Here is a 14,035-nt window from a genome sequence, read left to right on the forward strand (position 1 = left end):
GATGGACCCTCTATTCGGGAAGAGGAGGAAGAGAAACACACAGAGGGAAAGAGGAAAGGAGAGCAGTAAAGCAAACATACTATTTTACTATTTTCTACATTGTAGAATAACAGTGAAGACATCAAAACTATGAAATAACACATATGTAATCATGTAGTAACCAAAAAAGTGTTGAACAATCAGAAAATATTTTATATGAGATTTTTAAAAGTAGCCGCCCTTTGCCTTGATGACAGCTTTGCACACTCTTAGCATTCTGTCAGCCAGCTTCATGAGGTAGTCACCTGGAATGCATTTCAATTAACAGGTGTGCCTTGTTAAAATATAATTTGTGGGATTTCTTTCCTTCTTAATTGAGCCAATCAGTTGTGTTGTGACAAGGTAGGGGGATATACAGAAGATAGTCCTATTTGGTAAAAGACCAAGTCCGTATTATGGCAATAATAGCTCAAATACTGTAAGAAAATAGAAATGACAATCCATCATTACTTTAATACATGAAGGTCAGTCAATCAGGAATATTTCAAGAACTTTCAAAGTTTTTTCAAGTGCAGTCGCAAAAACCATCAAGCGCTATGATGAAACTGGCTCTCATGAAGACTGCCACAGGAAAGGAAGAACCAAAGTTACCTCTGCTGCAGAGGATAAGTTCATTAGAGTTAACTGCACCTCAGATTGCAGCCCAAATAAATGCTTCACAGAGTTCAAGTAACAGACATCTCAACATCAACTGTTCAGAGGAGACTGCGTGAATCAGGCCTTCATCGTCAAATTGCTGCAAAGAAACCACTACTAAAGGACACCAATAATTAGAAGAGACTTGCTTGGGCCAAGAAAGACAAGCAAAGGACATTAGACCGGTGGAAATCTGTCCTTTGGTCTGATCAGTCCAAATTTGAGATCTTTGGTTCCAACCGCCGTGTCTTTGTGAGAAGCAGAGTAGGTGAACGGATTATCTCTGCATGTGTGGTTCCCACAGTGTAGAATGGAGGAGGAGGTGTGAGGGTGTGGGGGAGGCTTTGCTGGGTACACCATCAGGGATTTATTTAGAATTCAAGGCACACTTAAGCAGCATGGCTACCACAGCATTCTGCAGCAATACGCCATCCCATCTGGTTTGCGTTTAGTGAGACTATCATTTGTTTTTCAACAGGACAATGACCCAACACACCTCCAGGCTGTGTAAGGGCTATTTGACCAAGAAGGAGAGTCATGGTGTTGCATCATTTGACCTGGCCTCCACAATCACCTGACCTGGTTTGGGATGAGTTGGAACGCAGAGTGAAGAAAAAGCAGCCAAGAAGTGCTCAGCATATGCGGGAACTCCTTGAAGACTGTTGGAAAAGCATTCCTCATGAAGCTGGTTGAGAGAATGCCAAAAGTTTGCAAAGCTGTCATCAAGGCAAAGGGTGGTTACTTTGAAGAATCTGAAATATTTCATATATTTTTATTTGTTCAACACTTTTTTGGTTACTACATAATTCCATTTGTGTTATTTCATAGTTTTGATGTCTTCACTATTATTCTACAATGCAGGAAAACCCTTGAATGAGTAGGTGTGTCCAAACTGTTGATTGGTGCTATATGTAAGCAGACTCACAGAGTGAGAACCAACAAACAGTTATCCTTGTGGGGACCAAAACATTTATTTCCATTCAAAATCCTATTTTCCCTAAACCTAACTTTAACCCTAAACTAAACCTAATTGTAACCCTAAACCTAAAATAGCTAAATGTCTCCACTTTGTTTTAATATCCTTATGGGTACATCTGGTCCCCACAAGGATAGTTAAACCAACACACACACACACACACACACACACACACACACACACACACACAGGCTCTTAAGCAGACAGAGAGGCCTTTATAGGGCATCTGTAAAAATACAGTCCTGCAGACAAATTTCTGCCTGGGTCCCAGAGTTTTTAACAATATCTCTCCTAGGCTCCCCAGCAATATACAGTAATGTGCTTACCCATTACTCTGACATTCATATTCACACACTGCCGAACTTACCAGCTTGGCCTGACAGACTGCTTCAGCTTTAAACTCCTGTCCACCACAAAGCAATTATACAGTACACCGCTAGCCCCGTACACTGGCCACACACACACACACACACACACACACACACACACACACACACACACACACACACACACACACACACACACACACACACACACACACACACACACACACACACACACATATATATATATAGAAAAGATACATACACACAATGTGGAAGCACACACACATATACACTGTGGTAGTACACACACAACAAAGGAGTGTACCATACCGTACAAACGCAGTAACATACTGGCACACACACGCAGGCAAACACAGACATTTGTTTATGCTTTCAGTCGCACACGCATATATAAACAGGCTTGCATGTGCACACACCTGTAGACACACACACACACAGATGCATTCACACACGTACACATACACACAGATGCATTCACACACGTACACATACACACAGATGGGCTCACACACAAACACCCAGCAGGGCGTGTGCAGCTACTCAGATCCCTTTTGATCGAGTGACAAACCCATTATGCTAAAAGACTAGCTCCCTGGGAATCTCCCTCCCTCCCTAAATGAGGTCTGTTACACACACACCTCTGGATTCAGGTCATAACGCCAGCCAAGCACAACCAGAGGAGGATGTGAATTAATATGAACTACATATAAACATGCACTGTGCTGTCTGAGCACATAGCTAGCGGTAATTAGGCATGAGCGAACAAACACACATTCATATTATGCAGATGCTAGAGCACACACACTCACACACTTTTTATAAAACCCTCTCACTTTCTCGGTCTCTAATGCTCTTGATCACACACACACACACACACACACACACACACACACACACACACACACACACACACACACACACACACACACACACACACACACACACACACACACACACACACACACACACACACACACACACACACACACACACACACACACAGAGATGGAACAGGAAGGCACGCCAGCTGCTTCATCTGTCCTTAGGAGTCTACTGGGGATAGAGCAGAGCAACTCTAAAAACATCACCCACACCCCCAGCCTTCCGTAGGCAGTAATCACTACCTACAGTGCCTTCAGAAAGTATTCATACCTCCTGACTTATTACACATGTTGTTGTGTTATAGCCTGAATTCAAAATAGATTTTTTGTCTCTCACCAGTCTACACACAATAACAACGTTTTTTTTAGAAATGTCTACATAAGTATTCACACCCCTGAGTCAACAATACATGTTAGAATCACTGTTGGCAGTGATTACAGCTGTGAGTCTTTCTGGGATGTCTCTAAGAGCTTTGCACACCTGGATTGGACAATATTTGCAACGTGCAATGTTGTCTTGGTAAGCAACTCCAGTGTGTATTTGGCCTGCTAGAAGGTGTCTCCCAGTGTCTGTTGGAACGCAGATTGAGTCAGGTTTTCCTCTAGGATTTGACCTGTGCTTAGCTCTATTCCATTTATTTTTATTTAAAAAAAGAAATAGTCCTTGCCGATGGCTACCATACCCATAACATGACGCAGCCACCTCCATGCTTGAAAAGATGAAAAGTGGTACTCAGTGAGGTGTTGTGTTGGATTTGCCCCAAACATAATGCTTTGTATTCAGGACATAAAGTTAACTTCTTTGCCACGTTTTTTGCAGTTTTACTTTAGTGCCTTATTGCAAACAAGATGAATGTTTTAAAATATTTGTGACTCGTTTCAGGAAACGACGCATATGTTGCACATCACTACTTCACAGGAGAGGCATTTGAACATAAACATTTATTTTAGTATCAAAATGCATTTTTGAGCAGAAATGCCTTCTGGAACATGTGAACTTTAATTTGCCTTAATTACTAACTTGTATGTTATCTGTAAGTACGAATAAAATCGTTAAAATTATGAGCCTAGTTGGTTTAGTCACGGAAAAAGACAGGAACCTTCCCATTAGCCATGATTGGCTGAGATAATGGCTGGGTTGGACATGAGCCAATTGAATGAGCCAATTGTAAACTGGGGATTATTAGGTGAGTGTGATGGTTTTGAGGGACAGATAGGGAATTTAACAAGGACACTGGGGTTAACACCCCTACATGCCCTTTAATGACCTCAGAGAGTCAGGACACCCGTTTAACGTCCCATCCGAAAGACAGCACCCTACACAGGGCACCCTACCCAATGCAATATTTTTTAGACCAGAGGATAGAATGCCTCCTACTGGCCCTCCAACACCACTTCAGGCAGCACCTAGTCTCCCATCCAGGGACTGACCAGGACCAACCCTGCTTAGCTTCAGAAGCAAGCCAGCAGTAGTATGCAGGGTGGTATGCTGCTGGCTGAAGCAGATATTGTAGTCTTCGGATGACAGTGATTGGGAAGAAATGTGGATCAACAGTGTTGTTGTGACGGAAGAAGTTGACCGAGCTTTGAAATCAGTTGAATGCCTGGTGGAAGCAGATTATGATAGCTAAGGAGATGGAAAAAAATTATGGCGTTTGATTGAAAATATGCGAAGGGAGTTGAAAAGAGAACATAGAGAAGGCTGTTGTATAAAACACCTGTCTCCAGATTACATCTTCAAACTAAGGGCAACCATGGCATCCGTGACAAAGAGGGAGAAGCATTCATCCATGTCTAGCTAGCTACATTTTCGGATATTATACGTTTCTAATTTTGTCAAAGTCGTTTTCATTGCAAGTTAAAGCGTACTGTTAGCTTGTCAGCTAACATTAGCTGGCTGGCTCGCTAGATAACGTTACGTGCATGATCTGCGTAGTAATATTATTCATATCTCAGAAAGCCATTTGCATTGAACTCGGGCCACTTTCTAGAGCCCTGACTTTCAGGCATGAAGATCACTGATCATGATTTGACCTCATATTTTTCATATAAGTTCCCAGTTGAAAAGCACTGTTAGGTTCATTGATTAGCTAGCTAGCTACAAATCTAAACAAAAGACTACACTTTGCCAGATGATTACATGACTGACCCATCAGGTTAGCCAGGTGTGTCTGGGGTGATTATGGTCATCCATTGTATTTCATGAACATGTGTTCATGTCTGGACAATAGTGACCCATCCACTTAGCTAGATGTGGCTGTGGGGTGGTTATAGCATTTCTTTCACATGACCCATCAAGTGTGTCTGGGTAAGAATCATCTAATAATGTATACAATTTAATTTATACAATATGCAAGTACCCATTTCACTGTACCGTTTAAACCTTGTATCCTGTGCATGTGACAAATAAACTTTGATTTTATTTGATAAATTGTGTGTATACCAGAAATGGTCATGTGAAGAACAACATGACCTGCACCAAAGTCAGATTATGATATAGGCCAAGGACTAGATAAAGTGTATTTTTGCTACTACTTTCACCACTTTTAGTCTTGAAATCTTTGGTTGTTTACTACACTACCTTACCCCACTCTGTTTAGCACATGGCCCCACATGAATCCTTAAAGATGGGTGGGGCTAAGGCTTAAGAGGGTGTGTACCAAACATTTCAAGGGCCATTTTCTCAGAAGTGGGGTTACAAGTTTATCAACTTTCAAAGCAGAATTAATTTCCCATTATTCCTCAACTGCATTGTATGATATACAATTTTCTAGCTCTGAGTCTATACTTGTATCCAATGTCAGTCATTTTTTAAATTCTGTACAAGCTTCCATTGTGGAGTTACTAGAATGTTGTTGATCCTTCCTCAGTTTTCTCCTATCACAGGCATTAAACTCTGTAATTGTTTTAGTCACCATTGGCCTCATGGTGAAATCCCTGAGCTGTTTCCTTCTGCTCCGGCAAATGAGTTAGGAAGGAAGCCTGTATATTTGTAGTGACTGGGTGTATTGATACAGCATCCAAAGTGTAGTTAATAACTTCAAAATGCTCAAAGGGATATTCAGTGTCTTTTTTTGCACCCATCTACCAATAGGTGCTGTTCTTTGTGAGTCATTGGAAAACCTCCCTGGTCATGGGGATGGATCTGTGTTCGAAATTCACTGATAACCAGATAATTGCATTTGTTGGACAGTGGCAGTCGGTGCCGTTTAAGATGAGGGAGGATTAATATTTTTTTTATGAGCATGGCCTTACTTCTATTACACCATAATGGATGACTGTCATTCATATTCCATTCACCCAGTTCAATGTAACATTGATAGGTTAGGCTACTTACATGATACATTTTCCCTGTAACCATCATGATGTTGCTACAACCTAGCCTATGAATGAAAGTTTACAACACAGGTCGAGATCATTTTTAGTAAACAAGGTGACAGACAGTAAAACTTTCAATATTGCTTTGCACACTCTTGCCGGCATCTAGCTCACAGGAGGTTGATGGCACCTTAATTGGGGAGAACGGGTTTGTGGTAATGGCTGGGAACAGAACAAGTGGAATGGTGTCAAATACATCAAACACATGGTTTCCATGTGTTTGATGCCATTCCATTTGCGCCGTTTCGTTATTATGAGCAGTTCTCCCCTCAGAAGCCTCCTGTGATCTAGCTGATCTAGGGTGTAATCATTAGTCTAACAGTTGCAAATGAGAGCATCTATTGGACAAATTCAGGTATGTTTATCCCTGTTTCGTTGCGTTTAAGAATGAATACACACCTGATCACACGCAAACACAGTTCACTTTCATAGCAGTCACATAGAAACAGTATGACCACTTTGCTGTATTTATATATATATAATTCCTTCTCGTAATTATCTACGGGCTCTCCTCCTCTCACCTTTTCCTTTTGCACTTCAGTGCACAACACATCAGCTCTCTGTGACCAGGCAAAAAAAAAAAAAAAAAAAAAAAAAAAACTTTCCAAGCCAAACCTTCATATCATGACCGCTATCCGCTACACACAGCCTACACCATTGTCACGTTGACTTGAAAGAGTTCCAGTGTTGGATAGCTATAGCCAGCTAGCTAACATAGCATCCCTCTCTGTTTGAGCCAGGTGTTTGAGTAGGCTAAACTAGCTAGCTGAATTCACTAGCTAAGTGAAAGACACAAAAATACAAGAACCAAATATAGCTAGCTCTCTCTCTAGCGCTTCTCCTTAATTTTTAATTTTGTTTAAAACTGTTCAACTATTTTCTCTCTCTTTGAGTCAACTACTCACCACATTGTATGCACTGCAGTGCTAGCTGTACTTTATGCTTTCAGTACTAGGTTCATTTTCTGATCCTTTGATTGGGTGGACATGTCAGTTCATGCTGCAAGAGCTCTGCTAGGTTGGAGGACATCCTCTGGAAGTCACCATAATTACTGTGCAAGTCTATGGAAGGGGTTGAGAACCATGAGCCTCCTAGGTTTTGTATTGAAGTCAAAGTACAATGAGGTGGACAGAAGCTAGCTGTCCTCTGGCTACACCATGGTGCTACCCTACAGGGTGCTTCTGAGGGTACTATAGAACCTCATAGCAAAACATTGTTTTAATCTATGATTTGGTGACGTGAATATATTTAGTAGTTTTATCTAAAAAAAAAATATATAAAAAAAATACAAATAGAAATTCACTGGAGATGGTCCTCTCCTTCCTCCTCTGCGGAGCCTCTACTGGTGTGGGGTAGAGAGATACTGATTCAAAAATCATGTTAAACACTATTATTGCACACAGAGTGACTCCATGCAACTTATTAAGAGACACATTTTTACTCTTAATTTTTTATTCATTTGTAAACATAAAAAAAAAACATAATTCCACTTTGACATTATGGGGTTCTGTGTGTAGGCCAATGACACAATCTCAATTCAATCCATTTTAAATTCAGGCTGTAGCACAACAACATGGAAAAAGTCAAGGGGTGTGAATACCTTCCAAAGGCACTGTATATCTACTGGCATTCTAGACCTGACTGAATATATATAACTAGCCTTCTGTAGGCCGTTATCACTAACTACATCTACTGAGCCTTCTAGACCTGACTGAATATATATAACTAGCCTTCTGTAGGCCGTTATCACTAACTACATCTACTGAGCCTTCTAGACCTGACTGAATATATATAACTAGCCTTCTGTAGGCCGTTATCACTAACTACATCTACTGAGCCTTCTAGACCTGACTGAATATATATAACTAGCCTTCTGTAGGCCGTTATCACTAACTATATCTACTGAGCCTTCTAGACCTGACTGGATATATAGAACTAGCCTTCTGTAGGCCGTTATCACTAACTATATCTACTGAGCCTTCTAGACCTGACTGGATATATAGAACTAGCCTTCTGTAGGCCGTTATCACTAACTATATCTACTGAGCCTTCTAGACCTGACTGGATATATAGAACTAGCTTTCTGTAGGCCGTTATCACTAACTATATCTACTGAGCCTTCTAGACCTGACTGAATATATAGAACTAGCCTTCTGTAGGCCGTTATCACTAACTATATCTACTGAGCCTTCTAGACCTGACTGAAAATATACAGGATATTGTCGGGCAATATCCCTGAATACAGTATATAATGTATATCACTGAATATTTAAATCCTTTTTCCTGGACCTATATCTGTGAGCTAGCTTACTGCAGGCTGCTTATGACAGATATCACTAGAACTACAGGGGCGGTGTACATCTGTGAATATAAAATTACTTCTGCAGGCTTCTTAGGACCAATATCAGTGAATATAATGTAGCACCATACCTCCTGTACACATATAACCACCATATCCCGGAGTCTTCTGAGAACATATAGCATGGAATATATAACTAGCTGTCTGCAGACCTAAAACATCACACTTGATGATATGACTGTATTGCTGCCGACATATATATCACTACATATGTAACTCCATTATACTAAGCCCTCGGTGTTTCTCTCTCTCTTCCAGTGAGGCAGGAAGGTGTGTGCTGTGCTGCGCCTGCTGTTTTAAAGCCACCATGATGCCATGGCTGATCAGTGATCACCATCTCCACGGCAGGAAGGGAGGGAAGCAGACAGAACACACACACAGATACTATCAGATCAGTTGGTATCAGTAGCCCTGTTGGCAGTCGGCCCATTCCTTCCAAATCCTCCCCTATACACATCCCTCCCTGATCAGTAGAAGCTAAAGGGAATAGTGACTCCTGTAGAAAGCGAGTGACTGCTTGATGGCTCAATTAATGGCAGCAGCACACCACGAGATGGCCCCGCACGTGATAAGGAGGAGAGTAATGGCACACGGCTGGGCTGGGAAGAGAGAAACTAAGAGCAGATACTGTTAAATCTATTCATGATTCATTATTCCTTGCTTTGGCTCAAAGCTCCCCTTGTCATTTCTCAGTGCACTCTCGCTAATTTTTTATTTTACTTTCACCCTCTCTCTGGCTCATCCTTTCTACAGCACCTCTCTCTGGCTCATCCTTTCTACAGTATCTGTCTCTGGCTCATCCTTTCTACAGTATCTGTCTCTGGCTCATCCTTTCTACAGCACCTCTCTCTGGCTCATCCTTTCTACAGTATCTCTCTCTGGCTCATCCTTTCTACAGCACCTCTCTCTGGCTCATCCTTTCTACAGTATCTCTCTCTGGCTCATCCTTTCTACAGCACCTCTCTCTGGCTCATCCTTTCTACAGCATTTCTCTCTGGCTCATCCTTTCTACAGTATCTGTCTCTGGCTCATCCTTTCTACAGCACCTCTCTCTGGCTCATCCTTTCTACAGCACCTCTCTCTGGCTCATCCTTTCTACAGTATCTGTCTCTGGCTCATCCTTTCTACAGCATCTCTCTCTGGCTCATCCTTTCTACAGCACCTCTCTCTGGCTCATCCTTTCTACAGTATCTCTCTCTGGCTCATCCTTTCTACAGCACCTCTCTCTGGCTCATCCTTTCTACAGTATCTCTCTCTGGCTCATCCTTTCTACAGCACCTCTCTCTGGCTCATCCTTTCTACAGCATTTCTCTCTGGCTCATCCTTTCTACAGCACCTTTCTCTGGCTCATCCTTTCCACATCATCTCTCTCTGGCTCATCCTTTCTACAGTATCTCTCTCTGGCTCATCCTTTCTACAGCACCTCTCTCTGGCTCATCCTTTCTACAGTATCTCTCTCTGGCTCATCCTTTCTACAGTATCTGTCTCTGGCTCATCCTTTCTACAGCATCTCTCTCTGGCTCATCCTTTCCACAGCATCTCTCTCTGGCTCATCCTTTCTACAGTATCTCTCTCTGGCTCATCCTTTCTACAGTATCTCTCTCTGGCTCATCTTTTCTACAGTATCTCTCTCTGGCTCATCTTTTCTACAGTATCTCTCTCTGGCTCATCCTTTCTACAGTATCTGTCTCTGGCTCATCCTTTCTACAGCATCTCTCTCTGGCTCATCCTTTCTACAGTATCTCTCTCTGGCTCATCCTTTCTATCGCTCTCTGGCTATTTTTTAACTATCCATTTTTCTTTCTCATATCACACTAATTCCCCCCTCGCTCTCTCTCTGTTCTCTCTCAAATGTATCTCTTTCTCTCTCATCACCTGTCTCAGTCCTCCTTCTTCCTTCTCCTGTGTCCCCTGCCAGCAGCCTTACTCCCCCTCTCTCATTCCCTCCTTCCCCTCTCTTCCTCCCCTCCCTCTCTCCCCCCCATTCTTCCTCCCCCTTTCTGGAGTAACACAGGCAGATCTCTATTCACGTCTCCTCTGTGTTGACAGTAGAGCCGACAGTGGAGCTTTACCCTGTCGGCCTGGCTACTGGCTAATGGCACATATTCACTATGGTTCTGGGTCTGTTTGGTTCTGTGCCTAGCTCTGGATCTGGGTCCAGCATGTGGACTGCTAAACACCACCGGACCTTTTCACTGCTGTCCGTAACGATGGAGAAGAATGAGCCTGTAAGTCACCTTGAATGAAGACGTCAGTCAAGTGGATAATGTGCCACAACGCGCACTCTGCAACAAGAAAGGGACATGGGGTGCCTGCCATGACTCTGCTGATCATGACATGTGTGAGTGAGAGAGAGAGACAGAGACAGTGGATGGTGTCAGAGAGGGCTGAGAGGGATGGTGCCTGTGGTGTCTGCCCTATACTGCTCCCTGTAAAGACCATTACTGGAAGAGACCAGACACAGACAACACACACAGTAATAATGAAAGACAGTAACGTCTCTCTTACCTGCTTGTGCATCTCTATGTTCAGCCCATAGGACATCTCATAGTACTGTATGGAGAGAGAAATGACAACATTCAATAAGTATACAGAGGTAATAGATTAAATATAATCAGATGATCAATTGTGTGTGTGCATGTGGGTCCATTCATGTGTGCATGGTGGAAATGTGAATGTGTGTCTGTGTATGTCGTTGTCAGTGTTTGTGTGTATGAGGCGGTGTTTGTCTGTCTCACCAGTGTGGGTGTGTGTACACAGTAATAACTTCCATCCGGGCTGGAGAGACAGCGGGGATCAGTCATTGTGACATAGCCAGTCCCAGTCTCAGCAGGCACATGAACAGCATGGAGAATGATGACCATCAAACCTGACTTCTCTCCCTCTCTCTCCCACCCTCTCTCTCTCCCCTCCCCCCAATCTCTCCCCTTCCTCTCCCCCCTCTCCCTCCCTCTCTCTCCCTCTTCCCCCCTGAAACTCTCGCTGTCTCTGTATCACTCTCTATGTCTTTCTGTCTTTCTGTCTCTTCTCGCCCTCTCAGAATCTCTGCATCTCACAGGGACTGTCTGTCTATATCTCTTTCTCTCGCTCTCCATCTCTTGATCTCTCTCTCTGGCATTTCTCTCTCGATCACACACACACGATGCATGCACACACACACGCGCTCACACAGTACACACACACACGCTCGCTCACAAGGTACACACACACACGCTCACACACGGTCCTCTTGAGCCTTCCTTCCTTTGTCCATCTCTGAATCCTCTCCTCTCTCCAACATCATAAAAGCCATGTTCTTTTGTGCCATCTCTCCTCTTCATGTCCTCCCTCCCTCTACCACTCCATCCATCCCCCATCTCTCTCTCTTTCTCCCTCACACTCTAACCATTATTAGTCTCTCTCTCGCTCTCTCTCTTTCTCCCTCACACTCTAACCATTATTAGTCTCTCTTTCTCTTTCTCTCTCCATTCTTATTCATTCTCTCTCTCTCATATTAGATAAGTAGGTTCTGAGGACCAATATGCTAATGTGGCCATGTACTGGACAACACAAGCCTCTTCACAGAGCAGTCTGTATGGAGGAATAAGGACTATGTAAAGGCTTTAGAATGCTCTACACACCATATTATAGGCTGAAAGATAGTGCATAAGGCTCCATAGAAAACCAACATGGCTGGACCCATGCAGAGAGGTGAACAATGTGGGAATGGATTACTGTAATGAACGTATACACTGAGTATACCAAACATTAAGAACACCTTCCTAATACTGAGTTGTGTGTCTGTCTGGCTGTGTGAGGATATTCCTCAGGCAAAGTCAACACTGATAGAGAGGCAGGCTAAATTTATTAAATGGCATGAAAGATCAAGATACTGTACAGCCACATATGATCCTTAGCATACAACACACTACACAGTGTACTACAAGGAATCTGCTCAGCTTAATCACACCAAAATACATCTGTCATGTCATGTCTTGCATATTCTCATTCATCTAATCTACTCTCATTCATTTTAATATTTCACATTCCTATAACTCTCCACACATACTATTCCAAGGATCATCATTCTCAGCCATATAAAAGAACAACGCTAAAATCCCCATGCAGGCTTATGATCCCAGGTGATGAAGCTGAGCTAGCTAAGAGCCCCACACTACACAACAACACAACAACAGCAGCCAGCCACAGAGCTGTTATCAAGGCGGATCTACTACACACATACAGCAGAGCGGAGCAGCGTTGTTGTAGCGTTGTGCAGGTTTGTCTGTTATGTTTCTTAATGGCTTCATCTTCCTCTAGCTGACTGCCTGACTGTCAGCCCCCTGTCCTACTCCCCCACCATTATATAATATCCCTCTCGTGTCAGTGCATTCTCATTGAGCGCTATGTGTATAATACCTGGTGTATGCATGTGTGTGTGTCAGTCTGGAGCAGATTGTGCACGGCATGTGGCGGAGGCTAAGCCCGGCAGAGAAACAGTAAGCCAGCCTGCTGATGCTGACGTCACCTCCCCAACCACCACAACGAGGAGGGTGTGTGTGGTGTGTGACACTGTTTGTGTGTATCAGTGTGTGTGAGAGTGGCAGACAGAAAGAGAGGGTGAGACAGAGATGAGGGTGTATGATGAGGGTGTATGTCGCAGTATATAGGTTCGCATGTGTGTGCGTGTGTGTGTGTGTGTGTGTGCGCGCGCGTGAGGGAACGTGCGCATTAACTTGATGGCAAGGATCGACCATGCGAGTGTGTTGGCCCTCACACTCTTGGACACTGACGATAATAGCGATAGACCCCATCGGAGAACAGCTTTGATTGCTACAGAACTAAGGCGCTAAAACATTGACATTGCTGCCCTGAGTGAGACCAGGTTCCTGGATGACGGTTCCCTGAAAGAGGAGGGAGAAGGTTACACCTTGGGTGGGACAGAACAAAAGGATATGGAGCGGAGTCATGGTGTTGGCCAGGTCAATGAGAATGGCATGAGACTACTAACTCTATGTGCCGAGCACAATCGCATTGTCACTAACACATTGTCACTAACACATTGTCACTAACACATTGTTCCAGCAGAAGAACAAATATAAAACATCATAGCTGCACCCACGCTCCAAACACTGGCACCTGACTACGTCATAGTGAGACGTTCTGACACTAATGTCTTCCTGCTGACACCTGCCACAAGGGGTGCAGAATGCTGGACAGATCACCGTATGATACTGGCTAAACTCCAGGTGAGAATACGTCCCCCCAACGCCGGTGGATGAATAAGAAACAAGAAATCCAAATTTATGTCGACAAAAACGGCATGCACAATTTCTACAACTCAATTAAAGCTATCTATGGCCCTAGAAGTCACTCCATCACCCCCATGAAAACAGCCGATGGTCTGACTCACTTGAAGGACCAAAACCAGATCCTGATG

At 43.3% G+C, this 14,035-nt stretch overlaps 1 protein-coding gene across 2 annotated transcripts in view; it reads right to left on the reverse strand.

Annotated features, from left to right (window-relative positions):
* Positions 1–14,035, reverse strand: part of LOC139406546 (transducin-like enhancer protein 4) — an 83,722-nt gene that overhangs the window by 43,429 nt on the left and 26,258 nt on the right. For both annotated transcript variants that reach the window (XM_071149242.1, XM_071149241.1), the window contains exon 4: positions 11,125–11,169. In XM_071149242.1, coding sequence (XP_071005343.1) covers positions 11,125–11,169 — 45 coding nt within the window. The remainder of the gene's footprint in view (positions 1–11,124; positions 11,170–14,035) is intronic.

The sequence above is a fragment of the Oncorhynchus clarkii genome, chromosome 4, assembly GCF_045791955.1.
Source record: "Oncorhynchus clarkii lewisi isolate Uvic-CL-2024 chromosome 4, UVic_Ocla_1.0, whole genome shotgun sequence".
Lineage (NCBI taxonomy): Eukaryota > Metazoa > Chordata > Actinopteri > Salmoniformes > Salmonidae > Oncorhynchus > Oncorhynchus clarkii.